This window comes from Rhinolophus sinicus, linkage group LG14 (assembly GCF_036562045.2).
Source record: "Rhinolophus sinicus isolate RSC01 linkage group LG14, ASM3656204v1, whole genome shotgun sequence".
In the NCBI taxonomy this organism is placed as follows: domain Eukaryota; kingdom Metazoa; phylum Chordata; class Mammalia; order Chiroptera; family Rhinolophidae; genus Rhinolophus; species Rhinolophus sinicus.
Window position 1 is genome coordinate 22,717,366 of NC_133763.1, and position 23,449 is coordinate 22,740,814.

Consider the following 23,449-nt stretch of genomic DNA (forward strand, 5'->3'; position numbering starts at 1 on the left):
CACTGCAGTAAGAGAGATTTTAAGGCTGCAGCGGAAGAGAAACTAAAACATTCTACCAACACCTACTGGAAAGCAAAACAAAGAACTCTTCCTATCAACCTGTTGCAGAATCCACTCCTGTAGATGCCTAGGAAGAGAAATAATAATTTCATTAACTGCCGTGAAACTAAGGTAACAAGGCAGCTCTGAAAGAAAATGAAATGTCTCCAGAAAATGAACTTAAAGACATGGAGATATGTGACTTAAACGACTGAGATTTCAAGAATGCAATTCTTAAAAAAACTCAATGAGATGCAAGAAAACACAGACAGGCAGTTTAATGAACTCAGAAACACAATCAAAGAACAAAGTGAACATTTTACCAAAGAGACTGAAGTTTTAAAAAAGAACCAAATAGAATTTCTGGAGATCAAGAACTCCATAAAAGAAATGAAGAATGAAATAGCCACCTGAGGTAATAGAGCTGACCAGATGGAGGGAAGAATCCATGACATAAAAGGTAGAAATCTGGAAATGACTCAAATGGAAGAAGAGAGAGCATTGAGAGTTTAAGAAAATGAGAGAACTCTACAAAAACTTTCTGACTCCATCAGAAAGAGCAATATCAGAAGGATGGGCATACCAGAAGGAGAAGAAAGGGAGAAGGGAACAGAGAGTATATTCAAACAAATAGTTGGTGAGAACTTCTCAAACTTGTGGAAAGAACTTGATCCCCGAATCCAAGAAGCAAATAGAACACCTAATTATCTCAATCTCAAGAGGCCATCTCCAGGGCATATTGTATTGAAGCTGTCAAAAATTAAGAACAAAGAAAGAATCCTCAAGGCATCCAGGGAAAAGACATGGTAAACTACAAAGAAAAGCCCATTAGATTATCATCAGATTTTTCAACAGAAACTATACAGGAGTGAGTGGGATCAAATATTCAAACTATTGAAAGAGAGAAAATATGAGTCAAGAATAATATATCCAGCAAAGATAGCCTTTAGACATGAAGGAGGAATAAAGCCTTCCAGACAGACAGAAGGTGAGATTATTTTCTAACACATGACTTGCACTACAAGAAATACTGAAGGAGGCTATTCGAACTGAAACAAAAAAGCAAAAGAATACAAAACCATGAGTAGTATTACAAACAGACAGACAGAAGCAAGAAAGGGCAAACCCTACATCAAATGGGACACTCTATACTTAAAGATAACGTGCAGGGTAAAGAAGGACAAAAAAAAAACACTTAGAAAAAGGACGAAAAAGACAACTAGCTGGTATGGCACAGAAATCAACTCACGGCATAAATAGGAAAAATTTCTGACAACAAAAACATAAAAGGGGAGAGAGTACAGGTATGAACTGGCAAAGGGGAATGAAGAAAAGTAGCATGCTGAACAAAATGGAATACTCTAAATATAAAACTCTCTTTTACATAAAGTAATGGTAACCACTCAAAAAAAAAAAAAAATCCAGAACTGAAATTTATAACAAAAATTAAAAAAAAAAAAGAAGAATGGGAGGCAAACATCACAGAATACAACCACACTGAAATAACAGACAGCACAAAAAGTCAAAAAAACAATGGAGACTCCGTCCACCAGAAAATCAAAGATAAAATAATAGGAAATCCTCATATGTTAATAATCACCCTAGGTATAAATGGACTGAACTTATTAATAAAAAGGCACAGAGTAGCAGATTGGATCAAAAAACTAAATCCAACCATATGCTGTCTCCAAGAGACACATCTCAGCTACAAGGACAAGCATAGACTCAAAGTGAAAGGGTGGAAATTGACACTTCAAGCAAATGGTATCCAGAAAAAAGCAAGTGTAGCCATACTGATATCAGATGAAAGAGACTTCAGGATAAAAAAGGTAACAAGAGACAAATATGGACATTTCATAATGGTAGAGGGGACTATACAACAAGAAGATGTAACAGTCATCAATATTTATGCCCCTAATTTGGGAGCACCGAAATATACCAAGCAACAACTAGCAGAACTAAAGGGAGAAATTGACCAAAATACAATTATAGTAGGGACATAAATACATCATTGACAGCTATGGATAGATCATCCAAACAGAAAATAAATAAAGAAATATCAGTCTTAAATGACACCTTAGATGAAATAAACATAATTGACATTTATGGAGTACTTCATCCTAGAACATCAGACTATACATTCTTTTCTAGTGTACATGGGATATTCTCAAGGATAGATCATATATTGTGTCATAAAGTTAGCCTCAGCAAATTTAAGAAGATTGAAATCATACCAAGCATATTCTCTGATCATAAGGCTTTGAAATTGGGTATGAACATCAAAAAGAAAGCAGGAAAATCCACAATTATGTGGAGACTAAACAACATAATTTTAAAGATTGACTAGGTCAAACAAGAAATAAGAGGAGAGATTGAGAGATACATAGAAACAAATGACATTGAAAATACATCCTACCAAAATTTTAGGGATGCAGTGAAAGCAATTCTAAGAGGAAAATTTATATTATTTAAAGCCTACCTCAAGAAAGAAGAAAAATCCCAGATAAATAACCTCACATTACACCTTAAAGGACTAGAAAAAGAACAAATAAAATTCAAAGTCAGCAGGAGGGAAATAATAAAAATCAGAGTAGAACTAAATGAAATAAAGAACAAAAACACAACAGAAAAAAATCAATGCAACAAAGAGCTGGTTCTTTAAAGAGATTAATAAAATTGACAAACCCTTGGCTAGACTCATTAAGATAAAAAGAGAAAAGACACAAATAAACAAAATCAGAAATGAAAGAGGGGAAATTACCATGGATGCCGCAGAAATACAAAGGATTATCCAAGAATACTAAAAAGGATTACATGCCACCAAATTCAATAACCTGGAAGAACTGGATATGTTCTTAGAAACATATAGCCTTCCTAATCTGAATCATGAAGATTGGAAAATCTAAATCGACTGATCAACAGTAAGGAAATTGAATCAATCATCCAAAACCTTCGCAAAAGCGAAAAGTCCAGGACCCGATGCCATCATTAGTACACCCTACCAAACTTTCAAAGAGGATCTAATATCTGTCCTACTCAAACTCTTCCAAAAAATTGAAAAAGAGACAATACTCCCTAATTCATTTCATGAGGCCAACATTACCCTGATACCAAAACCTGGTAAGGATAACACAAAAAAAGAAAATTATAGACCAATATCTCTGATAAATACAGATAAGAAAACTCTAAACAAAATTTTAGCAAATCAAATGCAGCAATACATTAAAAAGATTATACATCATGACCAAGTGGAGTTCATCCCAGGGGCACAATGATGGTTCAACATATTCAAATCCATCAATGTGATAAACCACATAAACAAAAGAAAGGACAAAAATCATATGATTATATCAATAGATGCAGAAAAAGTGTTTGACAAGATACAACATCCATTTATGATTAAAACACTTAATAAAATAGGTATAGAAAGAAAATACCTTAACATAATAAAGGCCATATATGACAAACTCTCAGCTAATATCATAATTAATGGTGAAAAACTGAAGCCCTTTGCTCTACATTCAGGAACATGACAGGGCTGTCCCCTATCACTTCTACTTTTCCACATAGTATTAGAATTCCTAGCCAGAGTAATCAGGTAAGAGAAAGAAATAAAAGGCCTCTGAATTGGTAATGAAGAAGTTAAATTGTCACTTTTTGCAGATGACATGATGGTATATGTAGAAAACCCTAAAGATTCCACCACAAAGCTATTAGAAACAATCACCGAATATAGTAAAGTTGCCGGCTACAAAATCAATGTACAAAAGTCCATTGCTTTCCTATATACTAACAGTGAAATCTCAGAAAATGAAACAAAACAATTCCTTTTGTAATTGCAACAAAAAGAATAAAATACCTAGAAATAAACTTAACCAAGGATGTGAAAGATGTATACACTGAAAACTGTAAGACATTTTTAAACGAATTTGAAGAAGACACAAAGAAATGGAAAGACATTTCATGATCATGGATTGGAAGAATCAACATAGTTAAAATGGTCATATTACACAAAGCAATATACAGATTTAATGCAATCCCCATCAAAATCCCAATGACATTTTTTAAAGAAATAGAACCAAAAAAAATCATCAGATTTGTTTGGAACCACAAAAGACCCCGAACAGCCAAAGCAATCTTAAGAAAAAAGAACAATACTGGAGGTATCACACTCCTTGACTTTAGCTTGTACTACAGGGCTACAATAATCAAAACAGCATGGTATTGGCAGAAAAACAGACACATAGACCAATGGAGTAGAATTGAGAACCCAGAAATAAACCCCCATAAATATGGACAGATAATTTTTAACAAAGAAGCAAAAAACATACAATGGAGAAAAGACAGCCTCTTCAATAAATGGTGCAGGGAGAATTAGAAACTGGACTACTATCTGTCACCATGTACCAAAATTAACTGAAAATGGATCCAATACCTAAACATAAGACCAGAAACAATAAACTTCATAGAAGAAAACATAGATACTAAACTTGTGGACCTTGGGTTCAAAGAGGATTTTATGAATTTGACTTCAAAGGCAAGGGAAGTAAAAGCTAAAATAAATGAATTGACTGTGTGAGGGATATAAGTGATAAGAGTTTAAATAGTACATTGTTTTGTACACCTGAAACTAATAAAAATGTTTAAAAAATAAAGTAAATGAAAAAGATAAATTAAAAAATAATAAAAAATTTTAAAAAATAAAAAGAAATAAGTGAAGTGGACCGTATCAAACTAAAAAGCTTCTGCACAGCAAAGAAACCATCAACAAAACAAAGGCAACCAACCCAATGGGAGAAGATTTTTGCAAACAATACCTCTGATACAGAGTTAATATCCAACATACATAAAGAACTCATACAACTCAACAACAATAAAAACCAAATAATCCAATTAAGAAATGGGCAGAGGACCTGAAGAGACATTTCTCCAAAAGCACATACAAATGGCTGATAGACATACGAAAAAATGTTCAACATCACTAATCATAAGAGAAATGCAAATAAAAACCACAAAGAGATTTCACATCACACCAGTCAGAATGGCTATCATCAACAAGATAATAAGTGTTGGGGAAGCTGTGGAGGAAAAGGAACCCTCATACTCTTGGTTGGAATGCAGACTGGTGCAACCACTATGGAAGGCAGTGTGTAGGGTCTTCAAAAAATTAAGAATAGAATGAGCATATGATCCAGCAATCCCTCTCCTGGGTATATACTCAAAAAATCTGAAAACATTTATTCATAAAGATATATGTGCTCCAATGTTCATTGCAGCTTTATTTACGGTGGCCAAGACATGGAAACAACCAAAGTGTCCACCGATAGATGATTGGATAAAGAAAATGTGGTATATATACACAATGGAATACTATTCTGCCATAAGAAAAGAAGAAATAGTACCATTTGTGACAACTTTAATTTAAAAAAAAAAATACAGCATTTGACATCATACCATTTTCATGATAAAAACACTCAACAAACTAGGAATAGAAAAGAACTTCCTGAACATAATAAAGGGCATTTGTGAAAAACCTACAGGTAATATCATCAAAGGTAAAAGAATGAAAATTTCCTCCTAAATCAGGAAGTCAAGGAAGCTCGTTTTCATGACTTCTATTCAATGTTACACTAGAAGTTTTTGGTAGAGCAATTAGCCAAGAAAATGAAGTTTTGAAACATCCCAATTGGAATGGGAGAAATAAAATCCTAAAGATTCTACCAAAAAAAACCCCAACAAAACTGTTAGAGTTAAATTATCTCAGCAAAGTTAAAGAATACTAGCTCAACAAACAAAAACCTGTTGCATTTCTATACATTAGTATTGAGCAATATGAAAAAGAAAGTAAGACAATAATTTTATTTACAATAGCATCAAAATAATAAAATTCTCAAATATAAACTTTACCAAGGAAGTGTAACATCTATACAAGGAATACTTCAAAACATTGCTGAAAGAAATTAAAGAAGACTTTAATAATTGTAAAGACATCATATTCATGGATTGGAAGACTTAATATTGATAAGATGTCAGTATTACCAAAAATAATCTATAGATTCAATGTAATTCCTATCAAAACCCCAATGGCCTGTTTTGCTGAAATGGAAAAGCTGATCCTAAAAATCATATGGAATTGCAAGGGGCCACAAAAAGCTAAAGCCATCTTGCAAAAGAAGAACAAGGTTGGAGGACTCACACTTTCTGGTTGTTAAACTTACTACAAAGCTACAGTAATGAAAACTGTGTCATACAGGCATAAAGATAGACATATAGATCAACAGAACAAAATTAAGAGTCCAGAAATAAACCCTATACGTCTGTGGTCAATTGGTTTTTGACAAGAGTATAAGACTAATGGGGAATGAATAGTCTCCTCAACAAACAGTGATAGGACAAGTAGATATGTACATGCAAAAGGGAGCTGGAGTTTTATCTCACACAATACACAAAATTTAATTCAAAATGGATCAATGAACTAATATAAAGAAAATGTAGGGGTCTTTATGATCTTGGGTTTGGCAATGATTTCTTACATATAACACCAAAAACACAAACACAAAAAATGGATAAATTAGACTCAATAAAAATTCAAATTTCTTGTGCATCAAAATATACTATCAGAAAGACAATACATGACATGGGAGAAAATATTTGCAAATCATATATCTTATAAGGGTCTAATATTCAAAATGTATAAAGAACTCTTACAAAGCAACAGCAAGAAGAAAAGCAACCGAACTGAAAAATAGACCAAGGATTTAAATACCTAATTCTCCACAAAAGATAAAGAAAGAGCAAACAAGCTCATAAAAAAGATACTCAGTATCATTAATAATTAGTGAAATGTAAATCAAAATGACAATGAGATCCCACTATACACCCATGAAGTTTGGCTAGGATTTTATTTTTAATTGAAAATAGCAAGTGTTGGTGAGAATGTGGAGAAACTGGAAGCTTCAAACATCGCTGGTACAGCCATTATGGAAAACAGTTTGTAAATGGTACAAACTGTAAAATGGTACAGCCACTATGGAAAACAGTTTGGCAGTTACTCAATAGATAAACATAGAATTACCATATGGTGAAGAAATTCTACTCCTAGGTATGTACTCAAAAAAAATCAAAACAGTGTTAAAAAAAAAAAATACTTGTACATGAATGTTCATAACAGCACTATTCCCATTAGCCAAAGGGTGGAAATAACCCAAATGTCCATTAATACCACGTGTCCCTAAAAATATGACCGAGTCTTATATTAATTTTTGCTCCAAAAGACGCATTAGGACTTATGTTCAGGGGATGTCATCCTGAAAAGTCATGCTAGGGCTTATTTTCCAGTTAGGTCTTAAATTCGGGGAAACATGGTAGATGAACAAAATGTGGTATTTCCATACAATGAAATGTTATTCAGCCATAAAAAGGAATAAAATAGTGATACATGCTACAGCATGGAGGAACCTTGAAAACATGCTAAGTATAAGAAGTCAGACACAAAAGGCCACATATGATTCTATTTATAAAAAATAATATTCAGAATTGGCAAATCCTTGAAAGACAGAAAGCCGAATAGAGACTGCTAGCAATTGGGGAAAGAGAATGGGGAGAAACTGCATGATGAGGTTTCCTTTTGGGGTGACTAAAATGTTCTGGAAATAGTGGTGATGGCTGAACAAAACTGTGAATACACTGTATGCCACTGAATTGTCCACTTCAAAATGGTTAAAATGGTAAATTTTGTTTTGTGTATTTTACCACAATAATAAAGAAAAGATTTATAAAAAGAAACTGTAGGGGGAAAGGAAATGAAAGAAGAAAACAAAAGTTTACCTAAGAACCCTAACAAGAAAACAATTAATCAGAATAAATGAAAACTATGATCAAAATCAGCAAAAAATTACTAAACCTAAATGAACCTCTGCAAATAAGATATAAATGTAGCATTCCAGGGCTCAAACAAAAGAGAACAAGACAACAGAAAGAAATGAAATGTAGGTAACAGTGCTCAGATAAAAAGAAGCATCAAACTATGAATGTGATTTCTTCTGGAAGAAGGACATAAGACTAAGGAGTGAAAGGTGCTCCTTTCATAATCCAGAATTCAGAATGATTTAACCCTATCCACACGTGAAGGTATAGTTTGATTTAAAAGTAAATTTGAAACAATAAAATACCAAAACAACAACAAAAACAGCTCAGATTCTTTCAATAAAGTCATTTCTAAAACTATTTATTACGCATGCAAAATAATGACAGTCCTCTTTTTTTAGTTTTATTTATAGTACCATCAACACAGAATTTTTTTTAAATGTTGACACATATAGAAAGTATGGAAAGGACAGTTCAAACTAAATTATTAGTTTGGTTCCAAATGGTTCAGCCTCTCCTGTGACATATATGGGCTGAATACATAGGTTGTCTTAAGTCAAACACTCAGGATCACGTGGAAGTGGGTATCCAGTAAGGATTAAAGATACTTAAGGACACTTTTTTCTGATGTTGATATTATTCTCTGTCTCTACTCAGTTCAAAACAATCCCTTTATGCATCCAGTCATTCATTCAACAGACATTATTAAGGTATGTGTAAAGTGCAAGGTGCTTGACTCATTTCAAGTTTTGCTTTGATTGCTAATCTTTCTGATCTTAGTTTAACAACACAATACTGGTCTCCTCTGCCTCATCTTTGCTACCTGCTTCTCCCTGGATCTTGAGCTCAATATGTCTAGCTATAACCTAATAACTTTGTGACAACTTCTTTGCCCTTCTTTATTTGATAACTTTGTTTTTCCCAGTTTGATCTTGACTTTGAGCCTTATCTATTAGAGCCTCAGCCAGAAAGGTATAAGCCCTTGCTCCTAACAGCCTCGAGTATAAAAGCAACAAATGTTCATCTAGTATTTCTCTCTAGCTATCGTCACTTATCATATTGCAGTTTTGTTTGTGTTTAATCTGCTCAAGCATGATTGAGCAAAATTGCTATGAATTATTTTTTATTGATATTCAATAAAACACATGTACGTAAATTAGGAAGCAGGTTTTACTACTTACAGTAAATATGTCTTTGTGGCCATCCTGAAATTGAGCTCCATCTGTCCCATAAAGATATATGGGGGCTGAACTTCTACGCAGTCCATATAGTATAATATAAATCTGTGAGCTGGTCCCTGCATTTGGCAAGTCACTGGTGGTTATGAAAACTTTCCAGTTACCACCTATAGAAGCACAAATAACACCTAGCATTACAGCAACTTATAAAAATGGAAGACAGAATAACAGGACATCATAAAGCTAGGAGAGTTCAAAATAGACATAACTTACTATTCTCCACCTCCTCTGGAAAATTCTACAACATAGGACTTAAACTGGGTTTTTAAAATACTCAATAAAATTGCTATGTCCTACAGTACAACTGTGGGAATACTTCCTAGAATATCTTTAATAATAAGGTTAGAGAGATACTTGTATCCTGTCATAGTTGTTCATCCTAGATTCCAAGAGAGTCAGACAATTAAGCTTGTGAACTCATCCTAGAAAAAGTAGGATGAGAAAAAGTAGAGTGGACTCATACCTCATTGCTGAATATCACTATGGCCATCTTCAAAGTATTCCCCTTGGGAAGCTATGCACCAATGCCAGTGCCTAGTCCATCCTTCAAAGCAATTTTGGAACTCTTTTCCTGGAATGGCCATCAGAGCTGTCATTGTATTACCCTTGATGTCCTGAATGTCATCAAAATGTCTTCCTTTCAATATTTCCTTTATCTTTGGGTAAAGGAAGAAGTCATTGGGGGCCAGATCAGGTGAGTAGGGAGGGTGTTTCAATACAGTTATTTGTTTACTAGCTAAAAACTCCCTCACAGACAGTTCTGTGTGAGCTGGTGCATTGTCGTGATTCAAGATCCATGACTTGTTGGTGAAAAGTTCAGGTAATTTTTGTCTAACTTTGTCATGCACCTTTTCAGCACTTCCAAATAGTAAACTTGGTTAACTGTGTGTCCAGTTGGTACAAATTCATAATGAATAATCCCTCTGATATCAAAAAAGGTTAGCAACATCATTTTGACTCTTGATTTGGACTGATGGAACTTTTTTGGTCATGGAGAAATGACTGACTTCCACTGTGCACTTTGACACTTTGCTTTAGGGTCGTATTGGTACACCCATGTTTCATCACCAATGGTAACATGGCCCAAAACATCATCTTGCCTCTCCAAAAGGTCTTGGCAAACTTCGACTCTCCTTTGTTTTTGTTCATGAGTGAGCTCCTTCAGGACCATTTTTGCACACACTTTTCTCATGCCAATATTTTTAGTTAAGATTTTCCTGTTTCTCTATTGATGTTTCCTTGGTCTGCTATGCTTCTCACAATTAGCTGATGATTTTGACTCATGATTTGATGAATTTTTGCAATGTTTTCATCAGTTCTTCTCGTTACTGGCCGTCCTCACTTCTCCTCATCAGCGATGCATTCTCTCCCCTCAGATAAACGTTTAATCCATTTGTACACTGCCATTTTCTTCGTGGCATTATCTCCATAAACTTGGACTAACATGTCCCTGATTTCACTTCCACTCTTGCCAAGTTTAACAGCAAATTTTATGTTTGTTCATTGCTCTAATCCAAGCTCAGACATTCTCATGAAGGCACACAAAAACATGCAACAACAATAATGAATGCCACTCAGCAAGACACAATAACACCAACACAGCTGTGAGACACTGATATACCAAGGTTATGAAACCTTACCGAGCTGTTTGTACAGTGCTGGCAATGTAAGCGCATGATGGCATGTTCGCGAACTTAATTGTTAGATCTCATAACTTCTCTTAAATTCCCAGCATTTTGATAAAATATCACCAATATTCTTAGGTCCGACATGTAATATGCGCATTCAGAATTATACTTTTCAAGATCCTTTGAGCTTAGATATTTATTTTCCAAAATAATATAAAATATGTAATAATTTATATAAGCATAAAAGTTAGAATCAGATAAGTTATAAGAAATTTGAGGAGTTATCTGGTGTAATTTCTTCACTTATTGTTTAAAGCATCCTTAATTAATACATGAAGTAACTGCGTTCAAAAAATGTTAAGTAAGTTTTGTATTACCCAACAACAAATAAAAACAGTGCTAGAAAATATGTTTCATGGTGAATATAACTGAGATTAACGAAACATTATAGCACATTGAAAGTGCATTACTACTTTCAAGGATTTCAATTTAATTTTGCTAGTTTTCGTTAGAGTAAACATCAGTAGTTGATCAGTAAGAAAATTGAAGAAATGAAAAATTAGGGAACATACACAAGACTATAGAATTAAGAATATGAGGCAATAAAATTCAGAGCTATGGACTTTTTAACATTCTACTCTTTAGACTGTAATTTCCTCTCTCCCATGCTTAACCTCATATATTTCCCATCTTGTTCAGTCAAGTAGCAATCAAATTCTAGAATCAAATTTTATTTATAGGTACCATAAATAAATGATAAATTAACATATGTTTTTAAAATCCACTTTAAAACAGGAAATTCTACTTTATTTTTCCAACACATGGTAAAAAGTCATATTAGGCCACCAAATCATCTTGTTTATTTACTAAACAATCAGTTAGTAAATAAAAATGTCCTTTTAACAAATTGAAGGAGGATGATAAGCTATGTTTAACGATGGCCAACCAGTTAAACTGCAAATACAAACTAGGAAAATTCTAGCTATTTTCTGTAGAATAACTGATATGGGAGTGCTTGTTTGAATAAAATGAAATAAAGCCCTTCAGCTTCTGCTGTCTTAGAAATACAGCAAAAGATTTCAGGGGCAAATCAATACCTGCTAAATGTACAAGGACCAAATCAATAGGGAAAGAAATTGCATTTTCCAACAACTAAGATGGAAAAGGATGAACAGCATAGGAATCTAAATAAAAATGAAAATAATAAAGTGTGATGTCTTTTTATCATGGCATTTTTTATTTCTTTAAATCACTAAAACTTTAACCTTAGAAGGGAGTATTGTAAAAACTGGAGTAGAATCTAAAGATCATCAACCAAGACTCATCTTTTAGCTTAAAACTTACACTTCAACCAATTGATGTGGCCATTGAGTCATTACTAAGTGTCCAGTGTCATGGAGAGAAGTAGATGAAAAACATAAAATGATGTCTTTGATCTCCATTAGAACTTATATTCTCTATGAGGTAGTGAGGACAACATACTAAAAAGGTTAAAAAAAAATCAGAATATTCTTAATGTAAAATTTGGTGAACTGAGGGCAGGTAACAGAAAAATTAATAAAATAAATAAGAAAAAAATTTAATTAAAAAAAGAAAATCTGGCAAAAAAAAATCAGTAGAAATTAAAGAAGGTACAAAAAACCTGTGCCACAATCTTTGTAAAGAAGAAGCCAAGAAAAAAGTGAGACAGTATATTTGGAATCTGTAGGGTACATAACCCAGCTTGATCAGCAGCATTATGGGAGAAAGAAGATGAGTACATAAAATTCTAAAAATCTTTATAATATTAGTTCTCCATTAGGCCCCAATTTGAAAAAGAATAGGTGGAAGAGGTGAATAAATGGAGTAGAGAAAAACAGGATGCAGGAAGTGGATAAATACCTTGATGAAAGACTCAAATTACCATAACAGATACAAAATACCTAGAAAATCTGAATAGCCCTATATTTTAAAAAATAATAATAAATTCATAGCTAATTTTTTTTCCACAACAAACTTCAGGCCCAGATGGTGAATTTTTCTACCAAAGCTTTAGAAAACAAATACCAATCATATACAAATCCTGTGGAATAGTTCCCCACTCATCATGTGAGATGAGCATTGCTCTGACACTAAAACCAGACAAATGTATAATAAGAAAACTACAGAGCAATAACCCTCATGAATGTAAATGAAAATATTCTTAACAAAAATATTAGGAAATCAAGTCAACCAAAATCTTCAGGTTTATCCCAGGAATGCAAACCTTAACATTTGGAAATCAGCCAATGTAATTCACCATATTAACATACTAGGAGAATATGGATCACCTCAACAAATTCCAGACAAAAGCATTTGGCAGAATTGAATATCCATTCATGAGAAAAATCCATTATTGGAAATGACGAAAATGAGAATCAGGTCATTGGAAACTGGAGTAAAGGCAATTTTTGGTATGAAGTGGCAGAGAACTTGGATGAATTGTGCTCTTTTATTCAGTGGTAGAAATAGAACTTAAACTTGATGAACTTAGACATTTAGCTGAGGAGATTTCTAATCAAAGTGTGGTCTGGTTTCTCCTTGCTACTTATGGTAAAATTCAAGAGAAAAGAGATAAATTTAGGAAGAAATTGTTAAGTAAAGAAAAAAACACACACAAGAAAACTAGCACTTAATGATTTGGAAAGTCCTCAACTGGTCCAGATATCATGTTCTGGAAACAGACAAGGGCATGGCAGGAAAACTACATGCGAAATAGATTAGGCGTGTGATTTATGGATCCAATCAACCATCTCAGCAGAAGCCAGGAGTAGAGATGGAGCTATCCAGAAAGACTCTGTAGAGAACTCTTATGTCTAATGACGTGGATCCCCATAACAGCCACAAAAGACCAAGGTTTTCAAGAATTTTATTCTAGCAGATAAAAAGGACAGAGATGGGATGAAATGAGGGAAGAACGATTTTGAGGGCCAAAGAGGGTGGAGCCACTGCTCTGGTGCGCTGAGAGCAGAGCCACCAAGCTGGGGGGACAAGCAAATGGGGCTGCTGTCCTAGCAAGGCCCAGAGAACAAAGCAGTAATACATAGAGGATTATTCTCAGGCTTTGAAATCTAATGGAATTTTGCCCTGCTGGGTTTCAGACTTGCTGGGATATGTGCCCCCTTTTTTCCTTCTAATTTCTCCCTTTTGGAATGGGAATGTCTGTTCTATGCCTCTCCTACCATTGTATTTTGAAAGCAGATAATTTGTTTTCTATTTTTCACAAGTCTGTAGATGGAGAGGACTTTTGGCCCAGGGTGGATGATACTCAGTGTCTCACTCATACCCGATTTAGATGATATCAAAGATGATATGATGATATTTAAATGATATTTTGGACTTAAAGTTGAGGCTGGAATAGTTAAGACTTTGGAGAATGTTAGATGTGGTAAATATATTTCGTACATGGGGAAGACATGAATTTTCCAGGTCCAGAAGGAGGTCTGTTGTGGGTTAAACTGCGTCCCCCCCAAAAAATATGTTCAAGTCATTATTTCTGGTACCTGTAAATGTGACCTTATTTGGAAACAAGGTCACTGCAGTAGTAATTAATCAAGATGAACTCACACTTCAGTAGGGTGCACTTAGTCAATTATGACTGTTGCCTTTATAAGAAGAGGAAAAGATATACAGAGACAGAGACAGAGAGAAGAGTGCCAGGCAAAGACTGGAAATATCCAGCTACAAGCCAAAGAATGCCAACAAGTGCCTGCAACCACCAAAAGCTAGGAAAAGGCAAGAGAGGTTCTTCTTCCCCTAGAGCCTTCAGAGACAGCAAGACACTGCCAACATCTTGATTTTGGATTCTAGCCTCTAGAATCGTGAGAAAATAAATTCCTATTTTTTCAAGCTATGCTGTCTATGGTAATTTGTTACAGAGCCCTAGAAAACTAATACAAAAAGTGACTATTGTTGCAAATTGTGCTATATAAATAAATACAACTCAGCAATTAAAAGGCATAAACTACTGATATAAAAAAAATTGGATGAATGTCAAGATTTATCAAACAAAGTCCTAGTAACAAAAGAGTATATACTATATGATGCCACATAAGAAATTCTTGGAAAGGCAAACTTATTTGTAGTAACAAGAAGCAAATGAGTTCTTTCTTAAGGCCAGGGGTGGTGGAATTATCTGCAAAAAGCATGAAGAAACTATTACGGATGGTAGAATTATTCTATATCTTGATTAAAATGGTAGTTATACAGGTGAATTCAACTGTAAAAACTCATCACACAGTAAAGTTAAAATGTGTGTATTTTATTTATGTAAATTATACCTCAATATAATTGATTGTTTTAAATGTCAAATAAATGAAAGTTTGTAAAAGCCTTAACTGAAATGATAAAGTTGGGAAAAAAAGGCACACAAATGAAAAAAGGACTGATTTATTTCATTTTCAAACAACTCATACAATCAATAAAACAAAACAAAACATGGATTTCAAAATAGAAAAATGGACAAGAGTATGAATAAGCAATTCATTAAACACACACACATAGCAAAGAAACAGAAAATATTCTCAACCTCCCTTGTAAAGAAAGGCAAATCAAAACAAGACATTGCTTTTCATCTATCAGATTGGCAAACTCTTTAGTTTTATAATATCTAGTGCAGTGAGAGGGGGTCTTCTCACACACTGGCATCAGTGTAGTTTTCTGTACCCTTTTTGAAGGGCAATTGGCAGTATTTATGATAATGTACAATGCAAATACCCTTTGATCTAATATTGTTACTGCTATAATTTATATTCACAAATATGGCAAACCATGTGTACTAAGGGCATTCTTCAAGAGACTCCTTGGAATAGTGAATATCTGGACATAACCATATATCTTTTTTTTTTTAAGGATGGTGCAGCTCACAGTGGCCCATGTGGGGATTAAACCAGCAACTTTGGTGTTATTAGCACCACGGTCTAACCAACTGAGCTAACTGGCCACTCCCATAACCATATATCTTTTAATACAGAATCAGTCAAAGAAATTATGAGAGCCACAATGAAATATTACACAATGCAACAATCTTAAAAGAATGACCAAAGCAAGATATGACACAATTTGGAAACTATAATCTCAATTTTATAAATAAAAGGAATATCCATATATGTCTATGTACATGTGCTGACATACATATTTAAAATTTAGGGGGGAAAAATTGAAGATATCTTTGAATAGAGTTTAAAAGTTGGAACTAAGGAAATATTAAATTTTTTTACATTTTCCTACTCTATATTATTTTTACCATGTGCCATTATGGTAAAAATGCATATTATGGATGAAGAGTTTTTTAGGAGTATCAGGATATAGAAAAGTTATGTTTGAATTCTTCCAAAATAAAACGTTTTCACCTTATGGTTATAAAAATTTTCTCTAGAATTATCCTTTTACATTTCCACAGTTCCTTATAAATCACTTGCCAATTGGTCTTTCCAGTGAAATATAAGAAATTCACAAGAAAAAAGAAAAAAACTTTGATGACCTACAAGCAATGTCAAACAGGATGGAATGAACCATTTCTAGAAGTCAGTATGTTGCGACTTTAAGTGCCACGATAAATATATATCTCAGGCCACAGAATGTCATGACTTTTCAATTAATCTGAATAATATTGTGAGGCATGAAGAGTAGTAGAAAGAGAAGGTCTTTGAAGTCTACACACAACCATCTTGAGACACACAATTTGAAACTTAGTTTTAGATGACAACCTCTCCGTCTCAGTTTCTTCATTCAGAAAATGGAAACTATACACTCATATGTTTTTTATGAGAGCTATATCAGATAACATTTGTATCTGGCATATAGTAGTACCTGGTACAAAAGAGTCACTTAATAAAGGGAAGTTGTTATTATCATTGTAATTGTTATAGGATTACCTCTTTTCTGTCAATTGACCATGCATTCTCAACAGGGGCAATATCACTCCCAAAGGAGGAAAATTGGTTTTTGGAGTGCAAAATTGGCAATGGAGTACAATGGCTCATGAGTCTTCTAAACTCAACCCTACCCAACAAAATATTATTCTGTAGTAGTAATTTCTCTTGTTAGTAGAAGGCAATAATGAAAAAAGTTGAGAATGAATGAATTAGGCTAATAACTCACTTAAGAATTACATATAAATTACATACACAGTTATCCTTTATGAATTTCAAAGAATAAAATGTTTACATAAGTGAAAATTAATCTCCAGAGTTATAAAATTAGAGAAATAATGCCTAATCCTGTCTACACACTTGCATGACTGCAATTCATATATACAGCAATAAAAAGAAACATGAAAGTAAGAGAATCAGCCTTCAGGACATAGTTATCTAACCACTGAAAGACAGCAGGATCAATAAGGAAATTTATATTGTGTTAGCCAAATATAAATCACAAATACTTGGGATTAAACCATTGAAAATCTTATTCCAAGGAATGCAACATGCACAGAGTGTTTAATCTTAGCTATATTATTTAAAGAAGACTGTAAAAAATCAGAAGTAGCCATAACATACTTTCTGAGTAGCGGGAAATATAGAACAAATGGAAGAGAATCATGCCAAATAAGCCTCCTTTCTGCTTTCTGGCTCCTAAAGTAGCAAAATACCAATTCGAGAATTCAAAACAAGGATGAAATGCTTTACAAATAGGCAGGGTCACTGTGTATGGCTCTCTGTGGCATTCTTCTACACACTGCCTCTCAGCACTAAACTGACTTGATTTGGCATCTTTCTGCAGTCTCTATTTTCACCCAGGAATGGTAGGTCCAAGGCTACTTCACTGGCTGTGTATTCAGCAGTGGGGGGAAATTATAAACTACGGAGTCAGGGCTTTGGTGTCAAGCTACTGGTTAAGTAGAGTTTGAAGAACAGGAAAACAGAAGAACATAGACTCATCAAAGCAATTTTTAAAGAGAAAAGTTGAAAAATTTACACTATCTGGTTTTGAGGCTTACTATAAGCTACAATAATCAAGACAGTGGGATTTGGCATACAAATAGACACACAGATCAATGAAATAAAATAGAGAGTGCAGAAATACTCCCACATATATATGGTTGACTGATTTTCAACAAAAAACGATCCTTTTCAATTCAAAATATTTCAATGAAAAAAGAACAGCTTTTTCAACAAGAAGTGATGGAATAATTGGATATCCATATGAAATAAAATAAACCTCAGCCCTTGCCTCCTACCATATACACAAAATAACTTTAAATAGGTCAAATATACCCAATGTAAGAACTAAAACTATAAAACTCCCAAAAGAAAACATAGGAGAAAATCTTGGTTTTGGGCTAGGCAGAGATTTCTTTGATAGGATATGAAAGACATAAACCATAAAAAGAAAATAAGTTAAACTTTACCAAAATTAAAAACTTCTGTTCAATGAAAGTCTCACCATTAAGAAAATGAAAAGGCAGTTCAAAATTACAATTAAGTTATAAAATGATTACCCTTGAGATCCACCTGAAGACTAGCTGAACAGCACTCCTATAAATAAGGATATAAAGAAGTGTTGATGTGTCAACACTGGTACGATGAGTGCAGATGTGAAAGGGCTAGTCTGACACCCACATGTGGCAGTCAAGAATTGAGAGGGATCTCTCAGCTGCAGAGGTCCCTGCTAAGGAGTGAGAGGTCCCAGGCCCACACCAAGATCTCCAGCTTGGAGCACCAGTGCTGGGAAGAGGAATCCCCACAACATCTGGCTGCAAAAATCAGCACAGATTCTGTCTGGGTGAGATGGGGGGATGCTGGAGACCCACACATCCTCTTAAAGGGTCTGTTCAAAGACTCACTCACTTACAAACACTCACCCTTAGTTTGAGCAAAGGGAGAGAAGCTTGAAAATTGTCAGGGACATTTGGAGAGGAATTGAATTGTCTGGCCTCAGGACAAGGAGTGGAGGGGCAGCTCTCTCCCAGACAGAAATGCTGGCGGGTGTGATTGTCCCTTTGCTAAGCCATCTCCCCACACAGCTGGCAGGCAGTCACCATTGTTCCTTTGCTGAACCCTCCCACCACACAGCCAACAGATGCAGGCAGAAGTGCTGGCAGGCACCATTATTCTTTTGTTCCTTCACCCCATCCAGCCTATAGGAACAGGCAGGTGACATATATAAGTCTCCATCACACTGGCTAACACTGGTCACCCACCCTGGAGATTCCCTGACACTCCACCCCACCCAAAACTCACACCACCCTGAAACTCTTTCAGAGACTGTTCCTCACAAGATGCTGACCTCAGCCTACACTGTAGACTTTCCTAAAATCTCTCAAAGGTCCACACACCCCAAACAAGCTGTGGCTGGCCTCCATATCCCCTGTACCTCTTGCTAAGTGGCCCCTGGCACTAGTGGCAGCCAGTCTCAATTGGCAACATAGCCTCTCCCAGGCACTTCCAAACCCAGCAGAGGCAGCTACCAACTGCATAGTATTTTATAGCTCCTACCAGGTGGTCACAGGCCAGGCACAAGTAGTGGCTGACCTGGGTATGCACCAGAGCACTTCCCAAAGGGCCCCAGAACAAAAAAAAAGTCTGTGGTCAGCTTCACACCACACCAGAGCAGCACCCAATTAGCTCCACAAACAACACACCCAAAGGGTGGACTCAGCAGGCACCAGAGACCTGCTGAAGTGAATCCCATTCTGTGGTATCCGCCCCCACACAACAGCTCATCTGCTGTAGTCACAGCCAATCCTCACAGCCCATCAAACTGAGGGTCAATCCCACCCACTGATGTGCCAACAGCAATCAAAGTTCAATTACAACAGGAGGGCACAACACACAACACACACAAGGAACATCTTTGGAGCACCCAGCTCAGGTTATCAAGGAGTCTGCACCACTGGGCCACCCATGACACCTACTATATAAGGACTAGAAGATGTAGCAGATATACCTAAAACTAGAAACAAACACAGGGAGGTAGCCAAAATGAGAAAACCATGAAACATGTCCCAAATGAAAGAATAGAACAAAGCTCTAGAAAAAGAACTAAAAAAAAAAAATGGAAGCAAGCAATCTAACAGACACAGAGTTCAAAAACACTGGTTATAAGGATGCTCAATGAATTTTGGGGAAGAATAGATGAACTCAGTGAGAACTTACACAAAGAGATAGAAACCACAAAAAGGAACCAGTCAGAAATGAAGAATACAATAATTGAAATGAAGAATACATTAGATGAATCAACAGTAGACTAGATGAAGCAGAGGATCAAATAAGCAATTTGGAATACAAGGTAACAGAAAACATACAATCAGAACAGCAAAAAGAAAAAAAAATTAAAAATGAGTATAGTTTATGGACCTCTGGGGTACAATATCAAGCATAACAACATTCGATCATAGAGGTACCAGAAGGAGAAGAAACAGAGCAAGGGACTGAGAACCAATTTAAAGAAATAATGGCTACAAACTTCCCAAACCTGGTTAAAGAAATAAACATACAAGCTCAGGAAACAAAGAGAGTCCCAAACAAGATGAACCCAAAGAGGTCTATGCTGGGCCGGCCCGGTGGCTCAGGCGGTTAGAGCTCCATGCTCCTAACTCCGAAGGCTACCAGTTCGATTCCCACATGGGCCAGTGGGCTCTCAACCACAAGGTTGCCAGTTCAATCCCTTGAGTCCCGCAAGGGATGGTGGGCTCCACCCACTGCAACTAAGACTGAACACGGTAACTTGAGCTGAGCTGCCGCTGAGCTGCCGCTGAGCTCCCGGATGGCTCAGTTGGTTGGAATGCGTCCTGTCAACCACAAGGTTGCCGGTTCGACTCCCCCAAGGGATGGTGGACTGTGCCCCCTGCAACTAGAAAATGGCAACTGGACATGGAGCTGAGCTGCGCCCGCCACAACTAAGACTGAAAGGACAACAACTTGAAGTTGAACGGCACCCTCCACAAGTAAGATTGAAAGGACAACAACTTGACTTGGAAAAAAAAAAAGGCCTGGAAGTACACACTGTTCCCCAATAAAGTCCTGTTCCCCTTCCCCAATAAAATCTTTAAAAAAATAAAAAAATAAGAAAAAAAGAGGTCTATGCCAAAATACAGTAGTACCTCAGTTTTCTAATGTCTCCATTGACGAACATGTCGGTTTATGAATGCCGTAAACCCAGAAGTAAATGATTCGGTTTTCAAACACGACTCAGAAGTTGAACATGTCACGCAGCTTCCACTGAGTGCATGGTCCTGAGGCTTAGCTGTCGGCTGTTTTTGAATGTTTCAGAACTTGAACAGTCTTCCGCAATGGATTACATTCAAAAACTGAGGTACCACTGCATATCATAATTAAAATGACAAAGATTAAACACCAAAAAAGAATCTTAAAAGCAGCAAGAGAAAAGCAGTTAGTTACCTACAAGGGAGCTCCCATAAGACTGTCAACTAATTTCTCAACAGAAACTTTGCAGACCAGCAGGGATTGGATATATTCGGAGTGATGAAAAGCAAGGACTTATGATCAAGACTACTCCACCCAGTAAGGTTATCATGTAGAATCAAACAAGAAATAAAGTGCTTCCCAGACAAGAAAAACTAAAGGAGTTCATTGCCACTAAATCAGTATTACAAGAAATGTTAAAGGGACTTCTTTAAGAAGAAGAAGGGTGGGGGAGGGGGTGGAGATCAAATATATGAATAATAAAATAGCAATAACCACATACCTATCAATAGTTACTTTAAATGTAAATGGATGAAATGCTCCAATCAAAAGACATAGGGTAGCTGAATGGATAAGAAAACAAGACCCTTACATATGGTGCCTACAAGAGATTCACTTCAGATCAAAAGACACACACGGACTGAAAGTAAAGGGATGGAAAAAGATAGGGAAGTAGTCTAAGAACCCATCAATAAACGATTGGATAAAGAAATTGTACATATATACAATGGAATATTACTTGGCCGTAGAAAAGAATGAAATCTTACTATTTGTGACAACATGGATGGAACTAGAGGGTATTATGCTAAGTGAAATAAGTCAGACAGAGAAAGACAGATACCATATGATTTCACTTATATGTGGAATCTAAAAAACAAAATAAAAAAACAAACAAACAAAATAGAAACAGACTAAAAAATACAGAGAAGAAATCGATGGTTGCTGATTGGGGCAGGGGGCGGAGATTGGGAAACAGGGTGCAAAAGGTGAAAGAATTAAGAAGTACACTTTGGCAGTTACAAAATAGTCACAAGGATGTAAAGTACAGCATAGGGAATATAGTCAATAATACTATAAGAACTATGTATGGTGCCAGGTGGGTACTAGACTTATTGGGAGGATCACTTCACAAGTTATATAAATGTATAACCATTATTCTGTATACCTGAAACATATATAATATTAAATGTCAACTGTAATTGAAAAAATAATTTAATTAAAAAAGAATAAACACATTAAAAATATTTTTTTTAATAATTTTAAAAAACAAAATGAAAAAGCATACTATAGACTGGGAGATAATATGTGTGAAACATACATCTGAATACACTGTTTCCAAAATGTGTAAAGAAATCTTACCACCCTAAGTCTATAAACACCAAAGATTTGAAAAGACACTATGCCATGAAAAATATGTATGTATATATATGATATATATGTATATATACATATATATATACACATACATATACATATGTATACACACACATATATATACACACATATATGTGTATATATTTATATATATCTATATATATCTATACATATATATATATGAATGGCAGATATCGATAGTTAGCAGGGTAATGGAAAGTAAAACAACAAAGAGTTATCACTTAATGCACACTAAAATGGCTTAAATTAAAAAGACTGTTAATACCACATGTAAGCAAGAATAAAGAACAACTAAATTCTCATATATTGCTGGTGGGAATGTAAAACGGTACAGCTACTTGTGAAAATGATGGCAACTTCTGATAAAGTTAAACATACAAATACATATGACCTAGCAGTTTCAATCCTGGGTATTTACCTGGGAGAAATAAAAACATATGTACTATAAAAAGACTTCTACATGAATATCTATATAATTTACATTCATAATAGCCAAAAACTAAAAATAACTCCAATGTCTTTTAACTGGTGAACGGATATACAATTGTGGTATATCCATAAAATGGCCTATCACTCAATGATGAAGAAAAACAAACTATTGATTCAAGGCAACATTAATGAATCTCAAAAGCATTTTGCTAAGTGACAGAAGCAGGTATCAAAGATTACATACTGTTTGATTCCATTTACATGGAATTCTAGGGGAAAAAAATACCATGGTTGCAGAAAGAAAATCATCAGTTTCCAAGGGCTTGGCAAAGGGGAATGGGAAATTGTTTACAAAGGGGCATGAAAGAACATTTTGCGGTGATGGACATGTTATATATCTTGACTTTAGTGGTAGTTATGTAACTGCACATTTAGTCAAAACCCATTACATTGTGCACTTGAAGTTAGGGAGTTTATTGAATGTAAATTGTATCTAAATAAAGTTTATTTTTTTAAAGAGAGACAAAGGAAATAGAAAAAAGTGGTTAATCCAGAAGTTCATCATCTTAAGATGATATTCATATTAGGAATTCTAAAATGAAATAACAAAGAAACAGAAGAGGAAAAAAATCAAAGAACTAATATAAAACAAATTTCCAAAACTGAAGAATATGGATATAGAATTCTTAGT

General features: G+C 35.0%; 1 protein-coding gene across 1 annotated transcript in view; it reads right to left on the reverse strand.

Moving 5' to 3' along the window:
- Positions 1-23,449, reverse strand: part of RP1 (RP1 axonemal microtubule associated) — a 229,233-nt gene that overhangs the window by 109,012 nt on the left and 96,772 nt on the right. Inside the window, exon 4 of the mRNA XM_074318846.1 lies at positions 9,087-9,250. Within this exon, the coding sequence (XP_074174947.1) occupies positions 9,087-9,250 (164 nt within the window). The remainder of the gene's footprint in view (positions 1-9,086; positions 9,251-23,449) is intronic.